This window comes from Papaver somniferum, unplaced genomic scaffold (genome assembly GCF_003573695.1).
Source record: "Papaver somniferum cultivar HN1 unplaced genomic scaffold, ASM357369v1 unplaced-scaffold_125, whole genome shotgun sequence".
NCBI lineage: Eukaryota > Viridiplantae > Streptophyta > Magnoliopsida > Ranunculales > Papaveraceae > Papaver > Papaver somniferum.
The window spans coordinates 5,690,224-5,716,263 of NW_020621603.1; the positions used below are offsets into that span (position 1 = coordinate 5,690,224).

Genomic DNA, 26,040 nt, shown 5'->3' on the forward strand with positions numbered 1-26,040 from the left:
TCTTTCCTGTTTCTTTGTTGTTTTTTTCGAAGGCCTACCATTTCCCCGCCCCTTCTTAGGTTCTAAAATATCTTCTTTAGTGAATGGACGGTTGAATCTCCGCAATTCATATGACCAAAATTGTCTTTGCGCCGGTAGTAAAGAAGCATACTTCTCAAAAAGTTCCCTGTGTACCTCCGTGCCGCAAAACACTTCCCCAAGATCTTGATTTGGTGATGGATCTTTAAATGTTACTTGTTTCCAAAATAGATCTATATCTTCAATCAGAATCATCCTTGTGGGATAATTTGCTACTGCATGCCTACATGAGAGCCCCAAAGCGGACTTAATGGGACAATTACATCTCATTCCTGATGGAAAATTGTGTTCCTCCCAAGCCTCCACTTCCGTTATCATTTTTAGTATTGCCCATTGAGAAACATATAAACTTATTCCCCGGAGCCAAGGGCTATCCCGGTAGTCGGAACGAGTCTAGATCGTCTCTTTTCAAAATCCCCTTTAATTCTATCGAGATCACGCTTGAAATACTCAACCATAGATTCAAAAACAACAACGAATCCACCATCACAACCATTTAACTTACTCTTGAACCGATAGTGAGCCGACTCCACCGTGCTTGTGGCTTGATTGTCATAATGTCTATAACGGTTTACCCATGCACTAATAAACTTTTCTTTGTGGGGATCCAATAACTCGTTCTTCAAATATGTTATAACATCCGGGTAGGTTGACCATTTTTCCATTACAAAACGCTCACTTATGAAATATAATGGTTCCGTGAGCGACCATATTAGTTGTTCCCAATCACCTTGAAAATCCGCCCAAAGCACCTCGGCTATCTTGTCATTGATCTCAAACTTTTCTTTCTCTTCTTGTTCTATCTCCAACGGTAGATTTTTAATCCTCTCCATCTCGGTCTTCTTTGCTGGCCATATAACCCTCTTGCAATTAGTTTGCACATTGTTCCATATATGAAACGTGCAAAGATGATGACGCGCGTAGGGAAAAACACGTGGTATGGCCCACATCAATGCTTGCTCCTTATCCGTAATCAACACATGTGGAGTATAACCTTCTTGATACAATAACTTCACCTTTTGCAATGCCCACAAATAACTTTCCTTCGTCTCGTTTTTCAAGAAACAAAACGCAACGGTAAATGTCGACTTGGTAGATGTTTGCCCAACAAAGTTCAATATCGGCATGTTGTATTTGTTAGTTGTATACGTGCAATCCATAAAGAGAATTTGATGAAAGCATCTTGCCAATTGTACACATTCCGGATTCATGACGAAAAGATATTCCACTTCATTTTCTTCATTCGTTTCATAGGCGGTACAGTACTTTGCCTCCTCAAACAAAAACAATAATTGTTGCATAAGCACTCTCTCTTCCCATGACTCTTTTCTAAATTTTTCTCTTTCGTTATAGATAATTGACAATGAGGATGAGTTTTGGGGGTTAACACCTTCACACCACTAAGAATATCAATAGGTCTTGTGCGTCTTTTACTCAACACGCGTACTAAATCCTTTTCTAAAGGGTCGAGCCTTGCCGAATAAGGATGGTTGATCAAACTCTCCGGAATAGGATGATTATGATAACCCGAGATGACTTTTTCCATATACCACATTTTCTTGTCGTCATTAAATTTAAATTTAAGATTAAAAGGGCACCCGGACTTCTTCGTATTATATACTCCCTTTTTCCTCGCGGTTTTTGGTTTATACTCACTACCCTTTTTCCAGTGGCTCTCATACTTTCCACTACACTCGCAAACCATTTGAAAGCTGTTGAATGTAACTTGTTTATTCTGGACTATGATGCACATCCTTTTCATCCCTTGTGATCGAGCCCACTTCTTTGCTTCTGTTAGAGCACTGCTCGGTCAAACTCGCATGCGTTGCTATCTCAAGCATGTTTGTCAATGTTAGTGATCAAAACTATAAGTCTTGATTTCTAGTCTCTTATAGCTAAGTTTCGAACTAGGATAGTAAGTGTAGTTGAGCTCAAGGACTTCATGGCGATTCATCATACAAGTAGAAGATCTACTCAAGGAACCGGTGGAACTTCTCGACAAAAAGGTATGTGGAGACTTGAACTTATTTATCACTAAAAAGTCTATCTATTTTATCTCCTACTCTTTGAGACAAAAGTCGTATGCTATATATATAGACTAGATTATACACATTTGGTATTTCGAGTCGAGTATGCCTCACCTATTTATATCTCGAAATATGTGTTGGTAAGCTTTTTGCTTCGACCAAGTTCATCTTTACCTAGTACGAAAGTCATGATATGTTTAAATCACTTTGAAAATTGCTTTGACGAGAAATGGTGTAACAACTGTATAACGTCATCTAAGAATGTTTCAATGATTGGAATGAGAGTTTAGATTACATAACCAATGGATTCCTTGAATCGAAGTTCTTGAACTTTGTTGATCAAGAGAACTGGAAGTATGGCAAGTGCCAAGTCCGCGAACTCAGCCCGTGAACTGCCAAAGTTCTCAAACCCGAGATTTTCTGTTGGAGTTGACAAACTACTTACGTGAGCCAAGTACACGAACCCAGTCCGCGAACCGGCGAAGTTCTCATCCCGAGAATTTCTGATGGAGTTTGTAAACTATGTCCGGTGTCTTAAGTCCGCGAACCTAGTCCGCGAACTTGAGAAGGTTATATATCTAAAGATGATTTCTGAACTTAATCTTAAAAGACTAAGGAATGCATTTGCAAAACGTGGCTATTAAAGTTCATGAACCGATTCTTGTGAATCAAATCATCTTTGCCTCAATTATGTCTTGTGTAGTTATATAAGATTTCCTTGCAATTGAATAACTCTCTTAATTAGTTCATTTGAGTCATTTGTAATAGTTATGGTGAAGAAGAACATGGTTGGTATGAAACAAACTCATATGGTTAACCTTTATGGTTAGACTATTGTTGAACCAACAATGTACATTTTTGGGTGCGGTTAACAAACCTAGAAGCGTACAGTCATTTGTGTATAACAAGCTAAGTTTTCGATCTAACGGTTGAGAAATATTAGCTTGAATCTAAATCAGGTTTTCATCTAACGGTGGATATTGATTGCTTTGTAACTAAGGCAAAACCCTGATTTGAAAGGCTATATAAGGGGAAATCTAGCAACTTTGCAAAACTAATCCCAACACCTTACGTGTGATACTAGTTTGCGTGCTATAGTCGGTTCTCCTTTAACCTTTGGTTTTCTTCTTCTAAAACCAGGTTAACGACTTAAAGACTTCTTTGGGATTGTGAAGCCAGACTGATACTACTTTTATCGTAGTTGTGTGATCTAATCTTGCATCTTATATCGTAACAGTACAATCATATTGATTGGCTTGAGATTGTTTGATTTATCCAATAGGCAAGATATAAAAGTAATCACAAACACCTTCGTCTCATTGTTTGTGATTCCACGACGTCTTGTTTCGCTACCATACGATTAAGATTTTTGTGAGGTGATTGATTAATCTAGTCTGTTCTTCAGGAATATAAGACCAGATTATCAATTGATTCCTGTTCGCCTTGATTATTATCAAGAGACGGAACAAAAACTTTAGGGTTTTTCTGTGGGAGACAGATTGATCCTTTGATAGACTTGTCTGTGTGAGACAGATTTGTTTATTGTTAAAGCCTGTGATTTTGGGTCGTAGCAACTCTTAGTTGTGGGTGAGATCAGCTAAGGGAATCAAGTGCGCAGTATCCTGCTGGGATCATAGGCGTAGGGAGTACAACTGTACCTTGGATCAGTGGGATACTGATTGGGGTTCAACTATAGTCCAGTCCGAAGTTAGGTTGCAGTAGGTTAGTGTCTGTAGCGGCTTAATACATTGTATATTCAATCTGGACTAGGTCCTGGAGTTTTTTTGTATTTGCGGTTTCCTCGTTAAAAAAATTTCTGGTGTCTGTGTTATTTCAGTTTTCGCATTATATTGTTTATCTTTATAATTGAAATAATACAGGTTGTGCGTTTAGATCATCAATTAGATTAATCCAACCTTTGGTTGTTGATTATCATTAATTGATCCTTGGACATTGGTCTTTGGTACCGTCCAAGTTATTCCTTGTGTTTGATTAGGACTCGCTGGTTTCTATTAGCTTGAGTAAATCAAAACAAGAGAGAGATAATAACTCCTCGAGATACTTTTACCTAGATTTAGTCTGACTGTCTAGTTGATTCTCTAGAAAGTGTTTCGGAGTTAGTCCATACATATTGCTAAGCAAAATATTGGGTGGTGTTGTTAGACCCCCGCTTTTTCAATTGGTATCAGAGCAGGCAAACACGTTCAAGACCTTACAAGTCTGTGTTTGTAGCAATCTGACTCTATGGACAGAGGTGCTATCTCTATTAACGTACCACCAGCCTTCGATGGATCCAATTACTTATGGTGGAAAATCGATATGCGAGCTTTTCTTCAAGCACGTGATTTTCAATCATGGGTATATGTTGTTAATGGCTATGATGCTCCCGTTGTGGCAGTTGGAGATGTAAACGTTCCCAAACCTATTGGTGAATACACCCCTGCTGAGATAAATGCTGCAAAGCAAAATTACGACGGTTTGAATGCCATCAGCCATTACCCCAAATCTTTAGCACCATGTGTCTAATTGCACTCGGTCTAAAGATGCTTGGGATATCTTAGAAACCGTATTCGAGGGAAACTCCAGCGAAAAGGAAGCTAGGCTTCAAACCTTAATTCCGATTGGGAGAACCTTTGTATGGAAGATGAAGATACATTTGATGAGTTTAATCATAGAGTGTCTGAAATTGTTAATGTATCTTTTGCATTGGGTAATGATGAGTGCTAAAAAGTGCATATTTCTATATATTTTTCTTGGCATTTAACTCATCTTTTGTGCATTAATTCTACATTTTATCCCATATTCTGTATTTTCTTTGTTTTCAAGAATAAATATTTTTATTAATTAATTTTGCATTTTTAGGTAATAAATAAAGTTTGGATGAATAGCGGAGCGGAAAAGAGCAGAAAAGCGGTGAAAAGCCGGGAGGAATTACACAAGGAAGCCGCGAAGAATGTTGTGCACAAGATCAAAAGGCTAGAAGTGGGCTTGAAGAGGAAGAATTGTTCTTAAAGAAGATATGGGCTTGGCATACCCAAGGCCCAAAACCCTCACCCAAATCCATTTCATATATCCATGCCCGTTTCCCTTTATAGCCGTCAGATTTGATCATCTCAGCATCTTACGGTCGCAGCATCGCCAGTCATCAAAGTCTGAAGCTCCTGTCTAACACTACAACACCTAACTCCATCTGGTGTCGTTAATTTTGTTGTATTGTATAATCCAACGGCCGCTGCAGGATCCACTTCATCTCGTCGTTAGATCGATCCACCATCCCCACATCCCACGTCTCATCCTCGCTGTGCATCAACATTTTCTGTCCCCGACACACACCATAGTACCAAACACCTACATCCCAAGTCGAGCAGCAAACCAAACACTCCCTTCTTCCCAAAACCATCGATCTCATCTTCTCCCTCACCTCTGCAGAACCACCACACCTCCACCTTTCTCAACTGCCACAAACACCAACCCTAAAACCCATCATCACTACCACTTTCACCAACTCTATAAACTTCTATTCCACCAATTTCACGCCTCACCAATCTCATGAACCCTAGATGTGAAATTGGTAGAATAGGTTGAAATAGAGTTATAATTAGAGCATGGGTAGACACAGGAGAAGGAATAAAGGCATGGGTCGAAGAAGATTGAGTGATTTCAGAGAGTTAGGTATGTCAATTTTGCTTTTTGTAAGATTTCGAAACCCTAACTGCCCTGATTTGGGGATTTTTGTGTAGGAACCCTAATTGATTAATTTGGGTATAAATAGAAGGTGTTTTGTGCTGTTGTGGGCATGCCTAGATTAGCCAGAGCACCACCTTAGAGGCCTGGACTAGCCAGTGCTCTCTACTGTTACCTCTTGTTTAATTTCAAATTCAGTAATTTCAATTGTATTTGTTCACCATGTCTAGTGTGTTTGAATTATCTTGTATGATGAATGTTAATGTTGTTTATATGTTGAGCATGAGCTAAATTGTTGCAGCTGAGGTTTAGATGAAACCTCAGTGCACTGTCTGATAGTGGAATGCTAGGTTAGAGCCTTAGTGCATTGTTTTGATTGAGCAATGGGAGAAATTAGTGCTCATAGCAAGCTAATTCTCTTTCCATTCCATTTGTATGCTTAGGATCATAAGTTGACCTTAGCTGTCACTTAGTTCCATTAGGAATTCAACCTAGAATTACATTATCTGGATAGGTCACAAAGGTGGACTCTAAGCCTTAGTTTAGACCACAATACCTTATTTCATTCACTTACAATTTCAGTCTTATTTTGCTCCCTGCTCAGCTAAATTTCTTAGCTATCTTGCTGTTTATTTCTTGTATTTTGAAGCCTGTTGTGCATTGAAATCAGTGCACAAACTCACCCCTGCCCTTGGCTCACAGCCTTGGTTCCATGCTGTTTTGTCATCTTTGCTTTGTTAACTGTTTTGGTTCTTTGCAATTGCCATATTACTTTTCCTTGCTCACTGCCATAGTGCCTTGTCTCCATTGCTAGCTTAGGAAAATTTCTTGTATGCTTCCACTCCCTGTGGACTGATCCCTTTCTTATCTTTTATACTAAAACTTGGCCTTGTATACTTGCAAGAGTTTTTGTGTGTCTTTTCTAACCACACCAAGTTTTTGGCGCCGCTGCCGGGGAGTGGTGCTGCCATCTGCTGATTTCCTTTGCTGATTTTCTTTTGTGGTGTTGCTGATAAACAAGCCTGCAAACTGCCTGTTGCTGTTGTTGAGCTGTGCTGCTAGCCTGAACTGCTGCTGTGGAGCTGGTGCTGCACTATTGTTGCTAGAACTTGTGCTCCTGCTGGTGCTCCTGCTGGTGCCAGGCCAAGTCTGCTGCAACCCCTGCTGCCTGGTGCTAAATTGAGCCATCAAGCCCAACTGGGCCTGCTGAAGTTGCTGCCGAGCTTAACAAGTTGAGCCAAGCCCAACTGGGCCTGAACAAAGACAAAAGCTTAGGATGATCCAAAGCCCAACTGGGTTTATGCAACAATATCAGAGCAGCTGGGCTGTGCTTAAAAGGTAACCCATTTAAGAGAACCCGAATTGTGGGCTTCCAAATTTTAATTGTGGGCTTGTAATAATTTTGTTTCTATTTTGGTCTTGTAATAATTTTTACTTTATTTCTTTTTCCTTTTTATTTATTTGTTATTTTGGGCTTGTAATAATTTTTTTTTATTTCTTTTTCCTTTTTTTTATGGGCATGTAATTATTTGTATTGTTATTTTTATTTTCTTTTGTGGGTTGTGATAATTTCTAATAGTTCAAATTTTTGAAAAAAAAAAAGTTTTCTCAAAACCCTTTAAAACCAAACTTGCTCCCAAATTTTTTTTAAAAAAAAAAAAAAAAAAAAAAAAAACAAAAATTGCTCCCATTTAAACCAAATTCCCAAATAGGCTTTATCCTTAAAGTCTAAAACCAAAATTTTGAAACCCATAACTGAAAATTGTGGGCCTTATTCTCTTTTTAATTGTGTAATTGCTTGATAAACATAACATGTCTGGATTTTGGTCTGCTCCTGGGGATGGAAATAAAACTCTTAGAGAACTTGCTTATGGGCATGTGCCACATTATGAGCCCTTCATAGACCATGATGTCAATAGTTATAGGGATTGTTATGGACATTTTCATAGTCATGAGCCTCAATACATATACCCTGATAACTATTCACACATGTATCAACCAACACAACCTGAAATCTATATATGTACCTTATGTGGTGGTTTAGACCATCCTGTTGAGAACTGTTATATGTTGCATGATTCTAGACAATTTAGAGAGTCCCATGAAAATCCAAATTATGAAATGCCCACAAATTGTGAGGCTGGTAGTCATTGGGACCATAATCAATCCTTTGAGGGTTGCGATCAATCTTTTATAAACCCAAATGACCATGCACACATGCACCCATCACCACAATTCGAACATGAAGAATTTTGTTCCCCTATGAAGTACGAATCTATCATGGAAAATCTCAGACTCATTGATCAAAATAATGCTAGATTGGAATTACGAATGCAGGCATGTTTAGATCGGATGTTGCTTATTAAACAAAATGAAAAAATTCATGATGAAATGTGTGTTGTTCCTAATGAAGTGTCTAGTCCCATTCATGTAAATGATGTTGAATATGATCCTAACCTAGAGGAACATGAGTCGACTAAGGATACCACAATTGTTAATAGGGACCAATATGCATGTTACCATGATGATGATTATGATGATGATGTTATGTTAGAAGAACATGAAAACATTATGGAACCTTTTGGTTCAATAACATATGGCTTCTCGCCCTCGACCTTCATGAATGTTGTTTCTTCTAATTCTAATAATCATTGCAACTCATATGATTTTGAGATTGATTTGGGGCTTGTACAATTGTTCATTGAAGATGAGCATGATATAGGAAAAATTGAATCTTCTGTAGACACTAATGTTCCTATAATTGAAAATGAATTAGTTGTGTCTGATTCCATGCCTAAATCACAAGATGCTGTCCCTTATGATGTTGATGTGAGTACTTTGGACAATCATGATCCCGATTTAGGTCTTGATGTTTTGTTCCATGAATGTGTGCATGATTTACCTGTTTCTGATTTAGGGAAAGTATGTGCTAGTACTATTGATCGTACAAATGAAAATAACTTAGATGCACCTACTTTCTCGCCTAAATCACATATTGAGATTTTTCCACCCAAGCTAGATTTGGTTTGTCACAAAATTTTTAAACCAACTATTCTGAGAGTCCCTAATCTAGGATTGGAACTGTGTGCCTCCCAAGTCCTTTTGGACCATTTTGCATCTAAATATAACATCTTTAAAGAAACACAGTTGGAATTAATTTCTCTGACCATCCCAAACACAGTCCATTTTGAGTTAGACCTTATGAATTCTGCACCCCTAAAATTGAAAGATTTTGTGCTTAAAAATAAACCTGTTGAAAAATATAGGTTTGGGGTGATCCATCCGGTTTTTCACTCTCTTTTCAGTCCAATTTTAGTTGTTTGAAACTATCGACGTTTCAACACTTCGTCTTTTGGGTTGATCCTCAACTCTTTAGATTGTTAGTGTATGGTGAAATTTTTGTATATAATCCAGTAGATAAAATTTCTTAAAACCCTTTTGTTCCTTTCGTATATATTTTTCTAATCCAATATGATCTCGGCTGACATATGTTGGATTCTTGCCTTGAATAACGGAGTTCTAATATTGCTTTCGCCGAAATCGGGTATTCTCTTTCCTTTTTCTCTACTCAACATGATCCTCTTCATATGTTGTATTATAATTTTGTTCATATTTTGAAACATTGAGGACAATGTTTAGTTTAGGTTTGGGGGTATAGAGTAGATACCACGATAATATGCCATAATTGAAAACAAAACTCCATCTTTTTGAAAAAAAAAAAATAAAATAAAAAAAAAATTGAAAAATCAAAATAAAAAATTAAAAAATTAAAAAATCATAAAAATGGAGCTCATTTACCTTGAAAAGTTGATTTATGTGCATATATGTTATACGTAGGGTTCTTAGTCTAGAACGATTGGGCACTTTATTCTAGCACATTTCACATAGTGATAAGAAACTTGCACGCGCACGATCTACCAATACATGTATGGCCTCGATCTTCAAGGTGTTTGATAGGAAGTCACGATTGCCAATCACTTTAGAATACTTAACGAAACTTGACTAGCTTGTTCTTTGGTTGGTTGGGATAGAAGGTGGAGGTTACATTAAGAAAGACAACCATCGAATTTAACTGGGTGCATCAAAAAGGGCTACCTCTTGCTAAGAGTCATGTAATTATTTTTTTTCTTTCTTTCTTTTTGTACATATATCAAAAATGTCAATATGTTGTAAAGATCAAAATTTAAGTTCTTCTACAAAAAAAAAAAAAAAAAAAAAAAAAAAAAAAAAAAAAAAAATCAAGTAAATATCAGTTTCCATGTTTTGTAATATTTCTCTCTTGTCCAAAAATAAAAGAGAGTAGTCAATGTAAATAAGAGTCATGTAAAGAGTCATTTTTTTTTGTTTTATTAAGCAAGGAAGGGTGCATGCCATTGATGTACAACGCGAGTGATTGTGAAATACCTCCTACTCATTCACAATTCTCGTAAAGTCCGGACAGCTAGCTAGATTTCGACCTCGGTTCTTAGCCTGAGAAACTATCTCTTGGTGATTAGTAGTCATAACATCCGATCTTTCTTTACACATGTGTAGATACACTTTACACTCTTATCACATGTCTTTAGTTGTTATCAGTGCTAGGATTGTGCCTTTGACAGCTAGATTGACATATTCCTTTGCTGTGAGCTTAAACTGTCTTGCACATGTCACGTTTCATGGAATCTGAGCTCATATTTTGACCTAGAACTTTGTAGGTACGTTCTAAGCAAATCTTCACGAGACTTCAACTCGTCCACTAGGGACACTTAGTGGTTTAAAAGGCTTAGTGCATACGCTAAATGCATTCGAGAGACCAGCGACAGTGGTATAGGTAGGATTTCCTTAGTTTTGTTTTACTTGAGGACAAGTAAAATTCAGGTTTGGGGGTATTTGATGAGTGCTAAAAAGTGCATATTTCTATATATTTTTCTTGGCATTTAACTCATCTTTTGTGCATTAATTCTACATTTTATCCCATATTCTGTATTTTCTTTGTTTTCAAGAATAAATATTTTTATTAATTAATTTTGCATTTTTAGGTAATAAATAAAGTTTGGATGAATAGCGGAGCGGAAAAGAGCAGAAAAGCGGTGAAAAGCCGGGAGGAATTACACAAGGAAGCCGCGAAGAATGTTGTGCACAAGATCAAAAGGCTAGAAGTGGGCTTGAAGAGGAAGAATTGTTCTTAAAGAAGATATGGGCTTGGCATACCCAAGGCCCAAAACCCTCACCCAAATCCATTTCATATATCCATGCCCGTTTCCCTTTATAGCCGTCAGATTTGATCATCTCAGCATCTTACGGTCGCAACATCGCCAGTCATCAAAGTCTGAAGCTCCTGTCTAACACTACAACACCTAACTCCATCTGGTGTCGTTAATTTTGTTGTATTGTATAATCCAACGGCCGCTGCAGGATCCACTTCATCTCGTCGTTAGATCGATCCACCATCCCCACATCCCACGTCTCATCCTCGCTGTGCATCAACATTTCCTGTCCCCGACACACACCATAGTACCAAACACCTACATCCCAAGTCGAGCAGCAAACCAAACACTCCCTTCTTCCCAAAACCATCGATCTCATCTTCTCCCTCACCTCTGCAGAACCACCACACCTCCACCTTTCTCAACTGCCACAAACACCAACCCTAAAACCCATCATCACTACCACTTTCACCAACTCTATAGACTTCTATTCCACCAATTTCACACCTCACCAATCTCATGAACCCTAGATGTGAAATTGGTAGAATAGGTTGAAATAGAGTTGTAATTAGAGCATGGGTAGACACAGGAGAAGGAATAAAGGCATGGGTCGAAGAAGATTGAGTGATTTCAGAGAGTTAGGTATGTCAATTTTGCTTTTTGTAAGATTTCGAAACCCTAACTGCCCTGATTTGGGGATTATTGTGTAGGAACCCTAATTGATTAATTTGGGTATAAATAGAAGGTGTTTTGTGCTGTTGTGGGCATGCCTAGATTAGCCAGAGCACCACCTTAGAGGCCTGGACTAGCCAGTGCTCTCTACTGTTACCTCTTGTTTAATTTCAAATTCAGTAATTTCAATTGTATTTGTTCACCATGTCTAGTGTGTTTGAATTATCTTGTCTGATGAATGTTAATGTTGTTTATATGTTGAGCATGAGCTAAATTGTTGCAGCTGAGGTTTAGATGAAACCTCAGTGCACTGTCTGATAGTGGAATGCTAGGTTAGAGCCTTAGTGCATTGTTTTGATTGAGCAATGGGAGAAATTAGTGCTCATAGCAAGCTAATTCTCTTTCCATTCCATTTGTATGCTTAGGATCATAAGTTGACCTTAGCTGTCACTTAGTTCCATTAGGAATTCAACCTAGAATTACATTATCTGGATAGGTCACAAAGGTGGACTCTAAGCCTTAGTTTAGACCATAATACCTTATTTCAGTCACTTACAATTTCAGTCTTATTTTGCTCCCTGCTCAGCTAAATTTCTTAGCTATCTTGCTGTTTATTTCTTGTATTTTGAAGCCTGTTGTGCATTGAAATCAGTGCACAAACTCACCCCTGCCCTTGGCTCACAGCCTTGGTTCCATGCTGTTTTGTCATCTTTGCTTTGTTAACTGTTTTGGTTCTTTGCAATTGCCATATTACTTTGCCTTGCTCACTGCCATAGTGCCTTGTCTCCATTGCTAGCTTAGGAAAATTTCTTGTATGCTCCCACTCCCTGTGGACTGATCCCTTTCTTATCTCTTATACTAAAACTTGGCCTTGTATACTTGCAAGAGTTTTTGTGTCTCTTTTCTAACCACACCAGGTAAGACTATTCCTGAAAAGGACATTGTGATGAAAATTCTCAGATCGCTGCCGTCTAGATACGAGTCTAAGAAGCATGCCATCGTTGAGGGAAATAACCTTGATAATATTTCCATAAATACATTGGTTGGAAAGCTAAAGATCTTTGATCATGATCATACATCCAAAATCGGGAAGGAAGTTGCCTTTAAAGCACAAAGGAACACTAAATTACTTGATAAGAGTAAAAGTTCCTATGTCTCTGAGGATGATCAGTCTGAGGGTGATTTTTCGGATGAAGATATTGACAAATCAGTCTCCTTGATCACAAGATAGTTTAGGGATCTTCTATTGAAGAGAAGTAAACGGTTTTCAAGAGACAAACCTAAGTTGTCAGATAAACCTCACAATCTCATTCCTCCTAAAAATATAGAGGTTGATGACGAGGTTGATGACGAGGATATGCCACAGTGCTTTAAGTGTAAAGGTTTTGGTCATTTTGAAAATGAGTGCCCAAATCATAGAAAGTACACTGGGAACAAAGGTCTTGCTATAAAAGTTGATGAGATGTCTAAGATATATGATTCTGATGAAGACATGAAATCAAGTGTCGGTCTTCTATGTGAAAACATCGATTTTGATAACTGTAGAAATACATACATCAACCTTGATGGTTTCGGTAAAGAAGAGAACCAAATCAAGTTGGAAGATTTAACTGACCCATCCTTTGGAAACTCTGTCTGTAATGTTTCAGGATCCACCTTGTGTTTAGCTGAAGTTGCACCACAGATGCCTGATTATTATCCAAGATTGACGTGCTCGTTTTGTTCTCAGAAGGATCATGAACTATCAAGATGTTACAAGTACAAACATCAATTGAGGCACGCCAACAAACTTCAACGAAGAGCAAATCAGTTAGCAAGGAAGCTTAAACTTGCTCAGAAGATTGCTGAGGTATGTAGGATTTTATCTTCATTTAAGAAGTCTGTTTCCAAAGACAAAACAAGACCATTTGAGAAGAAAGTACGGTCAAATCGTTTTGATAGACATAGGACAGAGGATTCCTCTCAAGAGGAAAATGGTGGATAAATTTTTGTTCACCACAACACAAATTAATTGTGTTGATTGGTAAATCTTGTCTCATGTGCCTGATCAAAAGAGACAAGGTTGTGAACGCATCGGCTTTAGGAAAAGTTTTTTTTTGGTTTATTCTTTTCTATCTATCAAATAAAAGGATGGGTTATTTTCGACAATTCTACTCTTCATAGGGTTTAGAGTTGGACGTGCACGAACCTGTTTAAAGGTTTCGAACCCTACATTCCTTTTTCCTCTTTGATATTCTTTATATCTCAAGACTGCTTGTTGAGATTGTGAATTCCAATCACAAAAATCAGTTGGTTATAGTTGTTCTAATAAGCATCATGTCTTTGGATGGAAAGAATGTCAACATGATTGTTAATCCATCAATCAAAGAAAAAGAAAAATCTCCAGTAATTCCGTCCTTAAAAAGAAAAAGGAGGAATACAAGAAAGCCAAGGGCTGTTCCTTCTAACTCTCAGAAATTTTCCGATGTTCTTGATGAGTTGAAGGAAGTAAGAAAGGAGATTCGTGAAATAAAGGCTTGCGTTTTAAGATCTTTAGAAATTTAGAAAGCCCTGGTTCGACATCACCAGCCAAGACGGTTTGTTGATATTAACTCCTTTCTCCACGAACCTTATGTACCAATGGCGGTTGATGACAAGGAGTTCGGGAATGATAAAGAATTTCTCAAAGATATTGTTGCGTAGTATGTCTTCTTTTTGGCTTAGTTGGAAGAATAACTAGTGCTTTGAATAGCGATGATTGTGACTACACATAGATATTATTTTTATCTTCTTGTTTTTAGGTTTTTGGTTTAAATTCTAAAACTATTTGGAGGATGATGTTTTTTGCAGTATTTAATCTTTATGATTTGTTATATTGCAACTTGTTATGGGATATTTGTATTTACGTCCGTGAACTATGTTGTCCCATATTTTGTCAAAAGTAAAGTCGTTCATGATCGGTATTCTTTTATTGGTTTAGGAATGAATAGACTTTTGACATATACAAAAGTTAAGCCTATATTGTCAATCTTTGACGGAAGATAGGTTAAAATCTTTTGTATCCAAGGATTATTGCTATTGTATATGCTTGTGCAAAAGAATGAATCCTTGTGTATTCCACGGTATTGATCTTCATTGATCCATCTTTTTTTGTATTACCACGAGGCTCCGTAATGTGTCTTATGTTGAGCACGATACGACAAAGTTGATTATTTTTGATTAGCCTTGTTGGTTGTTCCGTGAGATACTTTATGTTGAGCATTTAGAACTAAATTAATCATGTTGTTGGTTATTTAGTTATTAATCCACAAGTTCTCTTGTGTTGAGTATATAAACGATTAAGCCAATCACTCTCTTGTATGGTTATCTTAGTCGTTGCTCCGTAAGTTTACTTATGTTGAGCACAATCAATTAAATTGGTCACTTTTGTGGTTAATTTGATTATGTATTCCGATTAAATTGATCATGGGTTTACTTATGATTAATTTGATTGAGTTTTGGATATAAAAATCATTCTCATGGTTTTGGTGTCCAATAAAAATCCTTCTTTTCTCTTGAAATTAAGGTCGCTCGTTGTTGTTCTTTCGGGAATGACATCAAATGGGGGAGAGTTCTTTTGAACTTGTGCTTAATGGTCATATCTTGAGGGGTCTGCGGCTGTGGAATTTTAGAGGGGGTATCTTGTATCTTTAAACTCCTTGATGAATGTTGTTAGCTTCGGCTATATGATTGCATCTAAATAAGATGATGTGTGTTTCTTTCTCTCAGTCATGAAATGTCTCTTACGGAAATTTCATTATGATCCCGTTCTTGTACCTTTGCCAATTTTATTGACAAAAAGGGGTAGAATTAATATGTAGTTCACACTACAAATACATATGGTTTTCGGATCATTGTGTAAGGGGGGTGGTTTTCATTTGAGATGGAGTATTGACTAAGGGGGAGTGATACATATCATCATAGTATTATTGTTGAAGTTGTGATACAATTGAACTTTGACACTGTGTAATAATACTATGACACTGTATAACAATGATCGAGACCGATGCTTTCTCATTGTTATAGTTACGAATCTTCAACAACGGTGATGCTAAACTTACAACCTTTGGGATCATTGGAGTACTTGGAAGTGACGAAGATTTCGAGGAATATTGAAGATTAGACATGTGGAATAAGAGCTACTAAAGTTTCATTATGTTTTTTGTAATCCATATGTATTGATAGTTTTGTCACTAAAATTGACAAAGGGGGAGATTGTTAGAGCACTGCTCGGTCAAACTCGCATGTGTTGCTATCTCAAGCATGTTTGTCAATGTTAGTGATCAAAACTATAAGTCTTGATTTCTAGTTTCTTATAGCTAAGTCTCGGACTAGGATAGTAAGTGTAGTTGAGCTCAAGGACTTCATGGCGATTCATCATACAAGTAGAAGATCTACTCAAGGAACCGGTGGAACTTCTCGACAAAAAAGGTATGTGGAGAATTGAACTTATCTATCACTCAAAAGTCTATCTATTCTATCTCCTATTCATTGAGACAAAAGTCGTATGCTATATATATATATATATATATATATATATATATATATTGGATTATACACATTTGATATTTCGAGCCGAGTATACCTCGCCTATTTATATCTCAAAATATGTGTTGGTAAGTTTTTCGCTTCAACCAAGTTTATCTTTACCTAGTGACGAAAGTCATGATATGTTTCAATCACTTTGAAAATTGCTTTGACGGGAAATGATGTAACAACTATATAACGTCCTCTAAGAATGTTTCAATGATTGGAATGAGAGTTTAGATTACATAACCAATGGATTCCTTGAACCGAAGTTCTCGACATTGTTGATCAAGAGAACAAGACGTATGGCAAGTGCCAAGTCCGTGAACTCAGTCCGTGAACTGCCGAAGTTCTCAAACCCGAGAATTTTTGCTGGAGTTGACAAACTACTTGCGTGAGCCAAGTCCGCGAACCCAGTCCGCGAACTGGCGAAGTTCTCATCCCGAGAATTTCTGCTGGAGTTTGTAAACTCGGTCTGGTGTCTTAAGTCCGCGAACCTCGTCTGCGAACTTGAGAAGGTTATATATCTAAAAATGATTTCTGAACTTAATCTTAAAAGACTAAGGAATGAATTTGCAAACTGTGGCTATTAAAGTTCATGAACCGATTCTTGTGAATCAAATCATCTTTGCTTCAATTGTGTCTTGTGTAGTTACATAAGATTTCCTTGCAATTGAACAACTCTCTTAACTAGTTCATTTGAGTCATTTGAACTAGTTATGGTGAAGAAGAACATGGTTGGTATGAAACACTCATATGGTTAACTTTATGGTTAGACTATTGTTGAACCAACAATGTACACGTTTGGGTGCGGTTAACAAACCTAGAAGCGTACAGTCATTTGTGTATAACAAGCTAAGTTTTCGATCTAACGATTGAGAAATATTATCTTGAATCTAAATCAGGTTTTCATCTAACGGTGGATATTGATTGCTTTGTAACTAAGGCAAAACCCTGATTTGAAAGGCTATAGAAGGGGACATTTAGCAACTCTACAAAAATAATCCCCACACCTTACGTGTGATACTAGTTTGCGTGCTAGAGTCGGTTCTCCTTTAACCTTTGGTTTTCTTCTTTTAAAACCAGGTTAACGACTTAAAGATTTCATTGGGATTGTGAAGCCATACCGATACTACTTTTATCGTAGTTGTGTGATCTGATCTTGCATCTTCTATCATAACAGTACAATCATATTGATTGGCTTGAGATTGTTTGATTTCTCCAATAGGCAAGATATAAAAGTAATCACAAACACCTTCGTCTCATTGTTTGTGATTCCACGACATCTTGTTTCGCTACCATACAATTAAGATTGTTGTGAGGTGATTGATTAATCTAGTCTGTTCTTCGGGAATATAAGACCGGATTATCAATTGGTTCATGTTCGCCTTGATTATTATCAAGAGACGGAACAAAAACTTTAGGGTTTTTCTGTGGGAGACAGATTGATCCTTTGATAGACTTGTCTGTGTGAGATAGATTTGTTTATTGTTAAAGCCTGTGATTTTGGGTCGTAGCAACTCTTAGTTGTGGGTGAGATCAGCTAAGGGAATCAAGTGCGCAGTATCCTGCTGGGATCATAGGCGTAGGGAGTACAACTGTACCCTGGATCAGTGGGATACTGATTGGGGTTCAACTATAGTCCAGTCCGAAGTTAGGTTGCAGTAGGTTAGTGTCTGTAACGGCTTAATACAGTGTATATGCAATCTGGACTAGGTCCTGGGGTTTTTCTGTATTTGCGGTTTCCTCGTTAACAAAATTTCTGGTGTCTGTGTTATTTCAGTTTCCGCATTATATTGTTTATCTTTATAATTGAAATAATACAGGTTGTGCGTTTAAATCATCAATTAGATTAATCCAACCTTTGGTTGTTGATTATCATTGATTGATCCTTGGACATTGGTCTTTGGTACCGTCCAAGTTATTCCTTGTGTTTGATTAGGACTCGCTGGTTTCTATTAGCTTGAGTAAATCAAAACAAGAGAGAGATAATAACTCCTCGAGATACTTTTACCTAGATTTAGTCTGACTTTCTAGTTGATTCTCTAGAAAGTGTTTCAGAGTTAGTCCATACATATTGCTAAGTGAACTATTGGGTGGTGTTGTTAGACCCCCGCTTTTTCAGCATCTTCCTTATCTTTCCACTCATAGTTGTTTGCATAGTGAGCACTTGTGTCCTCGGAAACTTGCACAGGTTGGGGTTGATCTTGCATAACCTCGTCTTGCTCTTCAATAACCACCTCTTGATCTTCCATAACCACCTCTTTGTCTTGCACCAGAATGTACAGTATAATCTATAATAGAATAACATATGTCACATAATTATTCACAATAGAAATTTAAACACACAGAAACGGCTGGGTCTACGAGTGATATTCCAGCCGACAAGGAGTATACGGCTGGGTCTACAAGTGATATTCCAGCAGTCAAATAGTATACGACTGGGTAGACAAGTGATATTCCAGCTGTCATAACAACAACGGCTGGGTCGAAAAGTATTATTCCTAACCGTAAACTGTCTACGTCCAGGAATGCCAATACGTAAATTTCCCTGTAACTGGATGAGTCAGCTTACGGCCTAAAAAGCGACCCGTAAAACAAGTTACGGATGGGTAACCCAACCAGCGCCGACAACATTAAATAGCATTTAATATTTTCGGACAGGAAACTTAACCGCCGCCGACAGTATTAAATGCTTCCCATGCACGTAGAAAAAACCTGACCGTAATTTTTTATTTACGGCCAGGAGTATTTATCGTCCCATCCGTAACATGCTAATAACGGCTGGGAGTTCATCGATAGTGAACCGTTATAATGACTAACGGCTGGGAGTTCATGGTTTCCCGGCCGTGATTGGACATGGCGGCTGGAAACCTAGGATTTTCGGAGGGAAAAAATCGAAACTTCTTGCCACTTTGAGCTTAAAAACTGAAAAAGGAGTTAGAATAGAGGTATACCTGGTAATCATGAGCAATTGTTTCTTCGATTTCTTCTTCTTCTTGGATTGGTCCTTCGAAATCATAGTAAGGTTCATAAGAGTTATTTTGAGTTTGTGAAATAATTTCTTGATTTTCTAAAAAATCAACAAAGAATTGATCGTTGTTGATGGGTAATAATATGTTATTGTATTTTGAAGATGAGGGTTCACTTACATCAAAAGTTTTGCTTGAATCACTGATTTTCATTTTTTTCCCCAAAATTTTCCTCCTCCTCCTCATCCCTCTGACTTTTGGGTTTTGATTTTCATCTTTAACACTTAACTTAAAGAAATGAATTAGTGTTGATTAATTAGCTAATCATGATTAGTGCTATTAATCAAGTTTATTATCTAAAATCAGTGAGGGGTCATATTAGTCTTTATATAAATATATGATGGGAGGTGTCCCAATTACTATTCAGTGACCCTAGAAAGCCCCCAAAAAACCAAGACTTTTTAAGCCCCAATGATAGAATTCTTTTTTTTATCAATTGGCGCTACTCCGAGTCTATCGTATAACGCCGTTTCTAACTCGGCCATGTTCCCTGTGGCCACAACTCCACCACCGCATATGCATCTGTACTACTCTTATCTTAGTAGAAATTGACATTTAATTCCCTTTCCTGGGCTTTGGACGCTCTAGTCCTGTCCCTTCGAACCCAGTACTCTCTAGTCCAAAAATCCTCCGTCCCAGACAGTTTAGTCCAGATTTTAAACGAGTTAATCCAAACTCTCACCGATTCATAATTTCCCGAATTTTTCCACTATCAAAATTACCCTTAGAGTTATAAACGTTTTGAATTGATTACAGATCTCAGATTTGAGGAGAGATTCAGAGAGAGAGAGAGCGAGACCGATAGAGGGAGATCGAGATAGATTTTGGAAGAGTTTGTTGGATTAAACGTTTTGAATAAGGTTTGTTCTCAGCAGCAAACCCTAAGCCTCTCGACGAGTCTCTCTGCTAGGATTCATTTTTCAATTTCATTGATGATCTCGAAAACGCTTCTGATCTTTCCAATACCAAAATTCCTTTCCCTCAGGTACGAGTAAACCTTATTTTCCTTCAATTTTAGTATTTCTTAACTAAAGTGGAATCACTGATTGAAGTTCAACTTTCATTTTTGTGTTTAGGTAAATAAATTGAAGAGCAATCATGTATGGTTCTTGTATACAATTTCTCTTTAATGGAGGTTTTTTTTTATGATGCAGTGATGTTGATTCAACGATGTTTGCTTGCATAGCATTTTCATGTCCTAATTTACAATCGATGAAGATTCGTACGATGCATAAGGCAATTAATAGAATTACTGGGTAAATATCAACTGTATATAATCAATTTCCCTTTTCATTTGGAAACTTGGATTTTCTTTATTGTTAAACTGGATCTTAGGATCTCTTGTGTTTTTATCCATGTTATTTAAATAGTTTAAGATCGTAATATTTTTTGGTTGGGAGTTTGATTGGTTAGTATAATTTGACCTAGATCTGTTTGTTTGTGATGCATAGTCCATACCACTAATTTCCTTTAGTTGGTTTCCATTGTATCTATTATGTACTGTCCGACGAGAAACTAGTTCCCCTTTGAGCCAACCGCATTAGTATGAAATCCTTGAATTCTCAAACAAAAAATTATATTATTTTTAAAGTTTTCATTTTGACTGTATATTATGGATGAATTGAGTCGTTTTCTTGCTGATATGAGGTTCCTTACGAGCCTTAAGATTGAAGGATGTTCCAACTTGGGTTCTCTTACGCTGTTATCTTCAAGTCTATCTATACTCTGGATTTCAGATCTTTATTGTCTTTCTAAGATGGTAAATTCCCTCTGCCCCTGTAAGCTTTGTTTTTCTTTCCTGTGGCATTTCAAATCCACCATATATGTTCTCTATCTTTCTTGAATAATTGATTACTTCAATAAAAAAGTTTATGTACATTATTTTATGTTTCTAACTGCCCCAATCTAAAGGAGCTTTCTCTTGATATTACTCGCCAAGATAGAAGGTTTGATTTTTAAAAGGGAAAAAATCAAGTCTGAATATGATAGAAGGTTTTTTTTTCTTAAAAAATAAAAATACTTCCCTCTGCTTATTGTTATCTTTCTAATTGATTTTCTGTTCTGTGTTTCAATTGTCTTCACTTAGTGGTTCTGGTTTACATATACAAAGCTTTTGATTTTGGTTTATCAATGCTTCGATAGGTCTGATATCATATGTTTGTAGCCTAGTTTTATCAGCCATGTGAGACCTGTTGGACTGGGAAGTTCTACCCACCAGTTTGGGCTCTCATTAACTTAAAACGATTATCAATTGGGGACACATCACACTTATGTATGTTTGGTCATGATAGCCGCTCTATGTTTAAACATATCCTAGAATGGGGATTGGGCATCTTTTTGTGAATCCCACGTAGGAAGTGTTTTTACATCATCTACCAACTTTGGCTTAATGTCCCCCTTTTAAGATTCAAAATCCTTCCATCCGTTCACATTGTCAGGTGTTTTTAAGTTTGTTACCTATTGATCTTAAAACTAAACTGGTGATTTTATATATGAGCTGACTTCGATTTTGCTTCCAGTAACTAACTAACACTTGTAAAAAAGTGACTTTTTTTGTCTTATACATGTCACTAATTGAAAATAAAGTGCTATTAAATTCCTAATTATTGTAATTAAAATCCACTTATTACCATGACTGTATAGATTAAGTAGTCCATGACCAACGGTTTGAGTGGACATGGGATTTTATGGTTTTTACTTCCCAATCTAGCGATTATGCTTAATCCTAAAAGTTAGAATTAATCGGTGTATTTCCTTGTACACCGATTATATGGATGCACATAAAAGTGCACCATTTTTTGTGCTTTATTTACTTTACTAGATGTATAATAAGCTCGTACACCAATTATATGTTGCAGTCTCCTTACCGAATTTGGTTTACTCCCATCAGTTTCTTGTGTTCGGTTTTGTTTACATCTAGTTAAGAGCCTATCACTTTTCCTTTAACGAGCTGCACTATTGTATATGTTTTGTGTAGGGAAAAAGAACGATACTTGTTAGTTTCCCTCCTGCTGCAAGAAGAATGGATATGCTAAACGACTTGCTTCCATCAAGTGCTCTTATCTCCCTACATTGTGCTTTGACTAATGAAACTGTTCAGATTATAAATGCTGAACGCCTGCAGCATGTAAAACCTGGTAAGTTCATTGCTACTTTTATCATGTTATTATTCGGTATCTTCGATTTCTTTCTTTTCTTCCCATATAAAAGATGTAGTTTTCTTTTTTAGGGGCATTTCTTGTAAATATTTGTTGTAGTCAGTTGCTGGACGATTGTGCCCTGAAGCAACTGTTGATTGATGGCAGTATTGCTGGCTGTGCGTTGGATGGTGCTGAACGGACACAATGGATGGATCATGGGTATAAGCATTGACCTTATGGTATGAATTGTAATTTAGGAATGAGTGGTAACATTTCTGTATTCTAGTGTTGGCATTACAATTCGTTCTCAAGAGACCTAAAGTGCGCCACTAGCATTATAGCCCATGTTACCAATTGTAATAACATAGATTCTTAATTTCAGTAGGTACTAAATTCATATCTATTTTAATGAATTTTATCTTAGATTTTTTTTGTTGAATTTTATCTTATACTTAAATTCACACATTCATCCCTCGTTTGGGTATATATGTTTTGGATACATGTGCGTATAATATGTGTACATTTATATACACATGTTGATTGTTACTGTGTACATAGTTGTACACTGTGATTGCTAATGTGTACATAGTTGTACACCTAATGTGCACATACTCTTGCTCTTTGATTTTGTACCTCTGCAGGTGCTACACATGTCTCCAGTGTTGTTCTTGGTGAAAAGCTATCTGAAATGGAATAGGAAACAAATGCGCAAGTTGGTGAGCCACAGAGTCAGCAGTATCAGGATTTGGATGTAGAGAATAACGATGAAGGAGAAGATTAGTGATTGCAGCAATCATCAGGAAATTTTGGATGTTTCGGAGACACTTGATGGAAAGAAGTCATTAGGGGACGAAATTTTTGATGACACACCTAACGAAAGAAGATGTGCTCTCTCTTGTGATAAACTGGGCTATTTTTGACCAGGTGAGACTCATTCTTTCGCTTATTATCAATATATTCTGTTTCACTAGCTCGTTGCATGCATTTAATTCTATATAAGTGGATGAGTCTCTATTAGTCGTTGAAACCTTGTTTTTCTTGCATCTAATCATTCTGATTCAAAACAACAATTATTTGTTGTTTCTTCTTTATTTTTCAAGTTGTTGCATGAAAAGACTTTCCTTAAGTTGTCTCGGGTTGAACCTTTAGTTGTAATTTGTGGTCCTTGAAACTCAGTACGTTCACGATGTGCGGGTTTGATCCTTAGATATGTTGACCCATGCTGTTTTTTCTTTACGAACTTGGTCTGATTTGGTATTTTGTGTAAAATATAATTTTGTTTTGTTTTTGTTGGACATTTGGACATGATAGTTTACAACATAAGTTGCACGAGAAAATGAGATTGTGGATAAGATTCGAAGTAAAAAGATTAGAGACAGGTATAGATGTCCATGGCATGACATCCCCTGATCATTGTTTCTTTCTTATCCGTTTTAATCATCTGATTGCTTGTTGTTCTTTCACGTTAATGTAGTTTGTCTAACGATTATGCTTAATCCTAAAAGTAAGAATTAAACGAGGTGTTTTCTTGTACACCAGTTATATGGGTGCACATAAAAGTGCATTGTTTTTTTTTGTGTGCTTGTTATACGAGGTGTACATAGTTGTACACTTGCTGATTGTTAATGTATACATCGTTGTACACATGTTGATTGTTAACGTGTACATCGTTGTACACATGCTATGATTATGATAAAAAATCTTACTTCGAGGTCGCTGCATCTTCCCTATCTAGAGTTTGCAGCCGCTGGGAAAAGAATTTTTTTGAACAAAGATTGAGCTTTTTAAACAATCCATAAGATATTGTAAAGATTAAGTGGGGTAAGTGAAAAATGTGAAAATGATCTTAGAAAATACAATAGGTTGGTTTGGCTTGCTGGTTTGCAGCCATGAGATCAAAACGATAATGTATAACAGTCTGCTAGTGTTGGCGACTGCAATCTCTTCTTTGATCGTCATTCTATCTACTATTGTACTTTTGATAGTTTTTGCATTTCACTTGTTGTCTTTGTTACAGTTTAATTGGACGGTGAAGACCTGCTTAGAAATTTGTAGTAGCTGGTGTTCGTTGAATTGCAGTTTTCATTGTTGTACTTATACAGAGTCAAAAAAACATGGGTGAAAAGAGAAATAGTGGACGCAGGTTAGTAAAATTCAATCCTTCAAATGTTGGATTTCTTTCTTGAACCACTACTGGTGTTTGGAAAGCCGTTTTTTTTTATCATTGGTATACATACTAGATCTGAAACTGCTGCTAGTAATGTAGGTTTTGGGATTTTGTCATATGTGATACCTTCTGGTCCTAGTAGTCAGTCTACTAGTTTCATATTCGGGGCTTTCTTTTTATGCATGCACATTCTACTGTACCAGCTAGTTGTAGATTTTCTTTTCTGGTGGGTTTACTTTCCGCTTTCAGTTGTAGTTTCTATTCCTGTCCAGTGTGGTTTCTATTCCAGTGTGGACTCTTAATCAAATTTTACTGAGTAATATTTTTTTCATTTCTTGGATGTCGAATCAGTGACGCTATGAGACACTGACTGTTGGTTATGACAGAAATCACATGTGTACATATTGATACACCTATAATATAAGTGTATATTGTTGTACACATGTGACAGAAATTACCTATTCAGTAATTTTAATGTTAATCAAAAAATGTTTTTTCGACAGTCTGGTGAACTATCAAAATCATTGATTCTGTATGCAGATAAGGTGGATATGCTGGATGTGAAGGTATCTGAACCTTCTTGACCTACCTGGATACAGCTGTTATTCCCCAAAATATATATGTCCATAACCACGTAAATCATGTGCCTGCATTCGTGTGCAGGGTGAATTCTCAACAGTAATAACAAGAGTGTTGCTGACATTAGTGCAAGGTTTAGAAACCAAATTGATGATATGACACGTTTTCCGTGGTGTACACTTGAAAGTGTTGGCAACCAGTCAGAGTAAGTTACAAAGCCTCTTACCTGTTTAGGCCTGTCACTATACTACTGCCATCAGCTATTATCTCTAGATGGACGATTCAAGTTGTATGTAGTGTGCAAACTACAAACTGGTGCACCGTCTTTGGATTTTCTGGATTTTTGTAAATGTGTAAACTGAGATTTTAAAAACGCGTGCAGGGTGAAAAAAATGTTTCTACACCAGTGTAAACTGAGATTTTTAAAAAAATGAAAATTATAGTCATATGGGTACTCTTTTTGTATATTTCGGAAAGAGCTTTCTGAATATATAAAGTTCGCAAATTTTGGACAAACGGTTCGAAAAATAAATTATTTTTTAATTATTATTTAAAAATGTTGACATTATCGTGAGTCATCTTGGACTAAACTATAAATATTTGGATTAAATTGTAAATTAGGAAGGTTATTTGTGTATTTTTTATATTTTAAATAATTTTTGGACTAAACTGTATCTAGTTAACTTGGGACGGACTAATCCGTATTTTTTGACGCGTTTTTGGACTAAACCGTTTTTTCCCCGTATCTTATGAACATATCTTTTGGTAGCCCAACATTTCCAACCATACAACATAGCATATAACATATAGTAGGCCTGATTGCCATCCTAAACAACTTTTCCTTTAAGCTTTTGCTGATTTTTTCTAGCCATTTTACCTACCCCACTCGAATACTATAGTTCACATTCTCATCAATCTCAAAGTCACTCT

At 36.8% G+C, this 26,040-nt stretch overlaps 1 protein-coding gene across 9 annotated transcripts; it reads left to right on the forward strand.

Annotated features, from left to right (window-relative positions):
- Nucleotides 1-19,952: 19,952 nt before the first annotated feature.
- On the forward strand, nt 19,953-25,626 carry LOC113331450. 9 transcript variants are annotated; one of them, XM_026578155.1, is made up of 9 exons: nt 19,953-20,209; nt 20,379-20,480; nt 20,872-20,983; nt 22,202-22,361; nt 22,530-22,603; nt 23,006-23,288; nt 24,382-24,507; nt 25,035-25,097; nt 25,195-25,626. In XM_026578155.1, exons 1-6 carry the CDS (start codon nt 20,157-20,159, stop codon nt 23,117-23,119), a joined length of 615 nt encoding a protein of 204 aa, XP_026433940.1. In that variant the 5' UTR covers nt 19,953-20,156; the 3' UTR covers nt 23,120-23,288; nt 24,382-24,507; nt 25,035-25,097; nt 25,195-25,626. The 9 variants fall into 9 exon arrangements, 4 of the variants coding, with proteins under 4 accessions (XP_026433940.1, XP_026433942.1, XP_026433941.1 ...); XM_026578157.1 differs by having other exon boundaries at nt 25,211-25,626; XM_026578156.1 differs by having other exon boundaries at nt 25,072-25,097.
- The last annotated feature ends 414 nt before the right edge of the window (nt 25,627-26,040 follow it).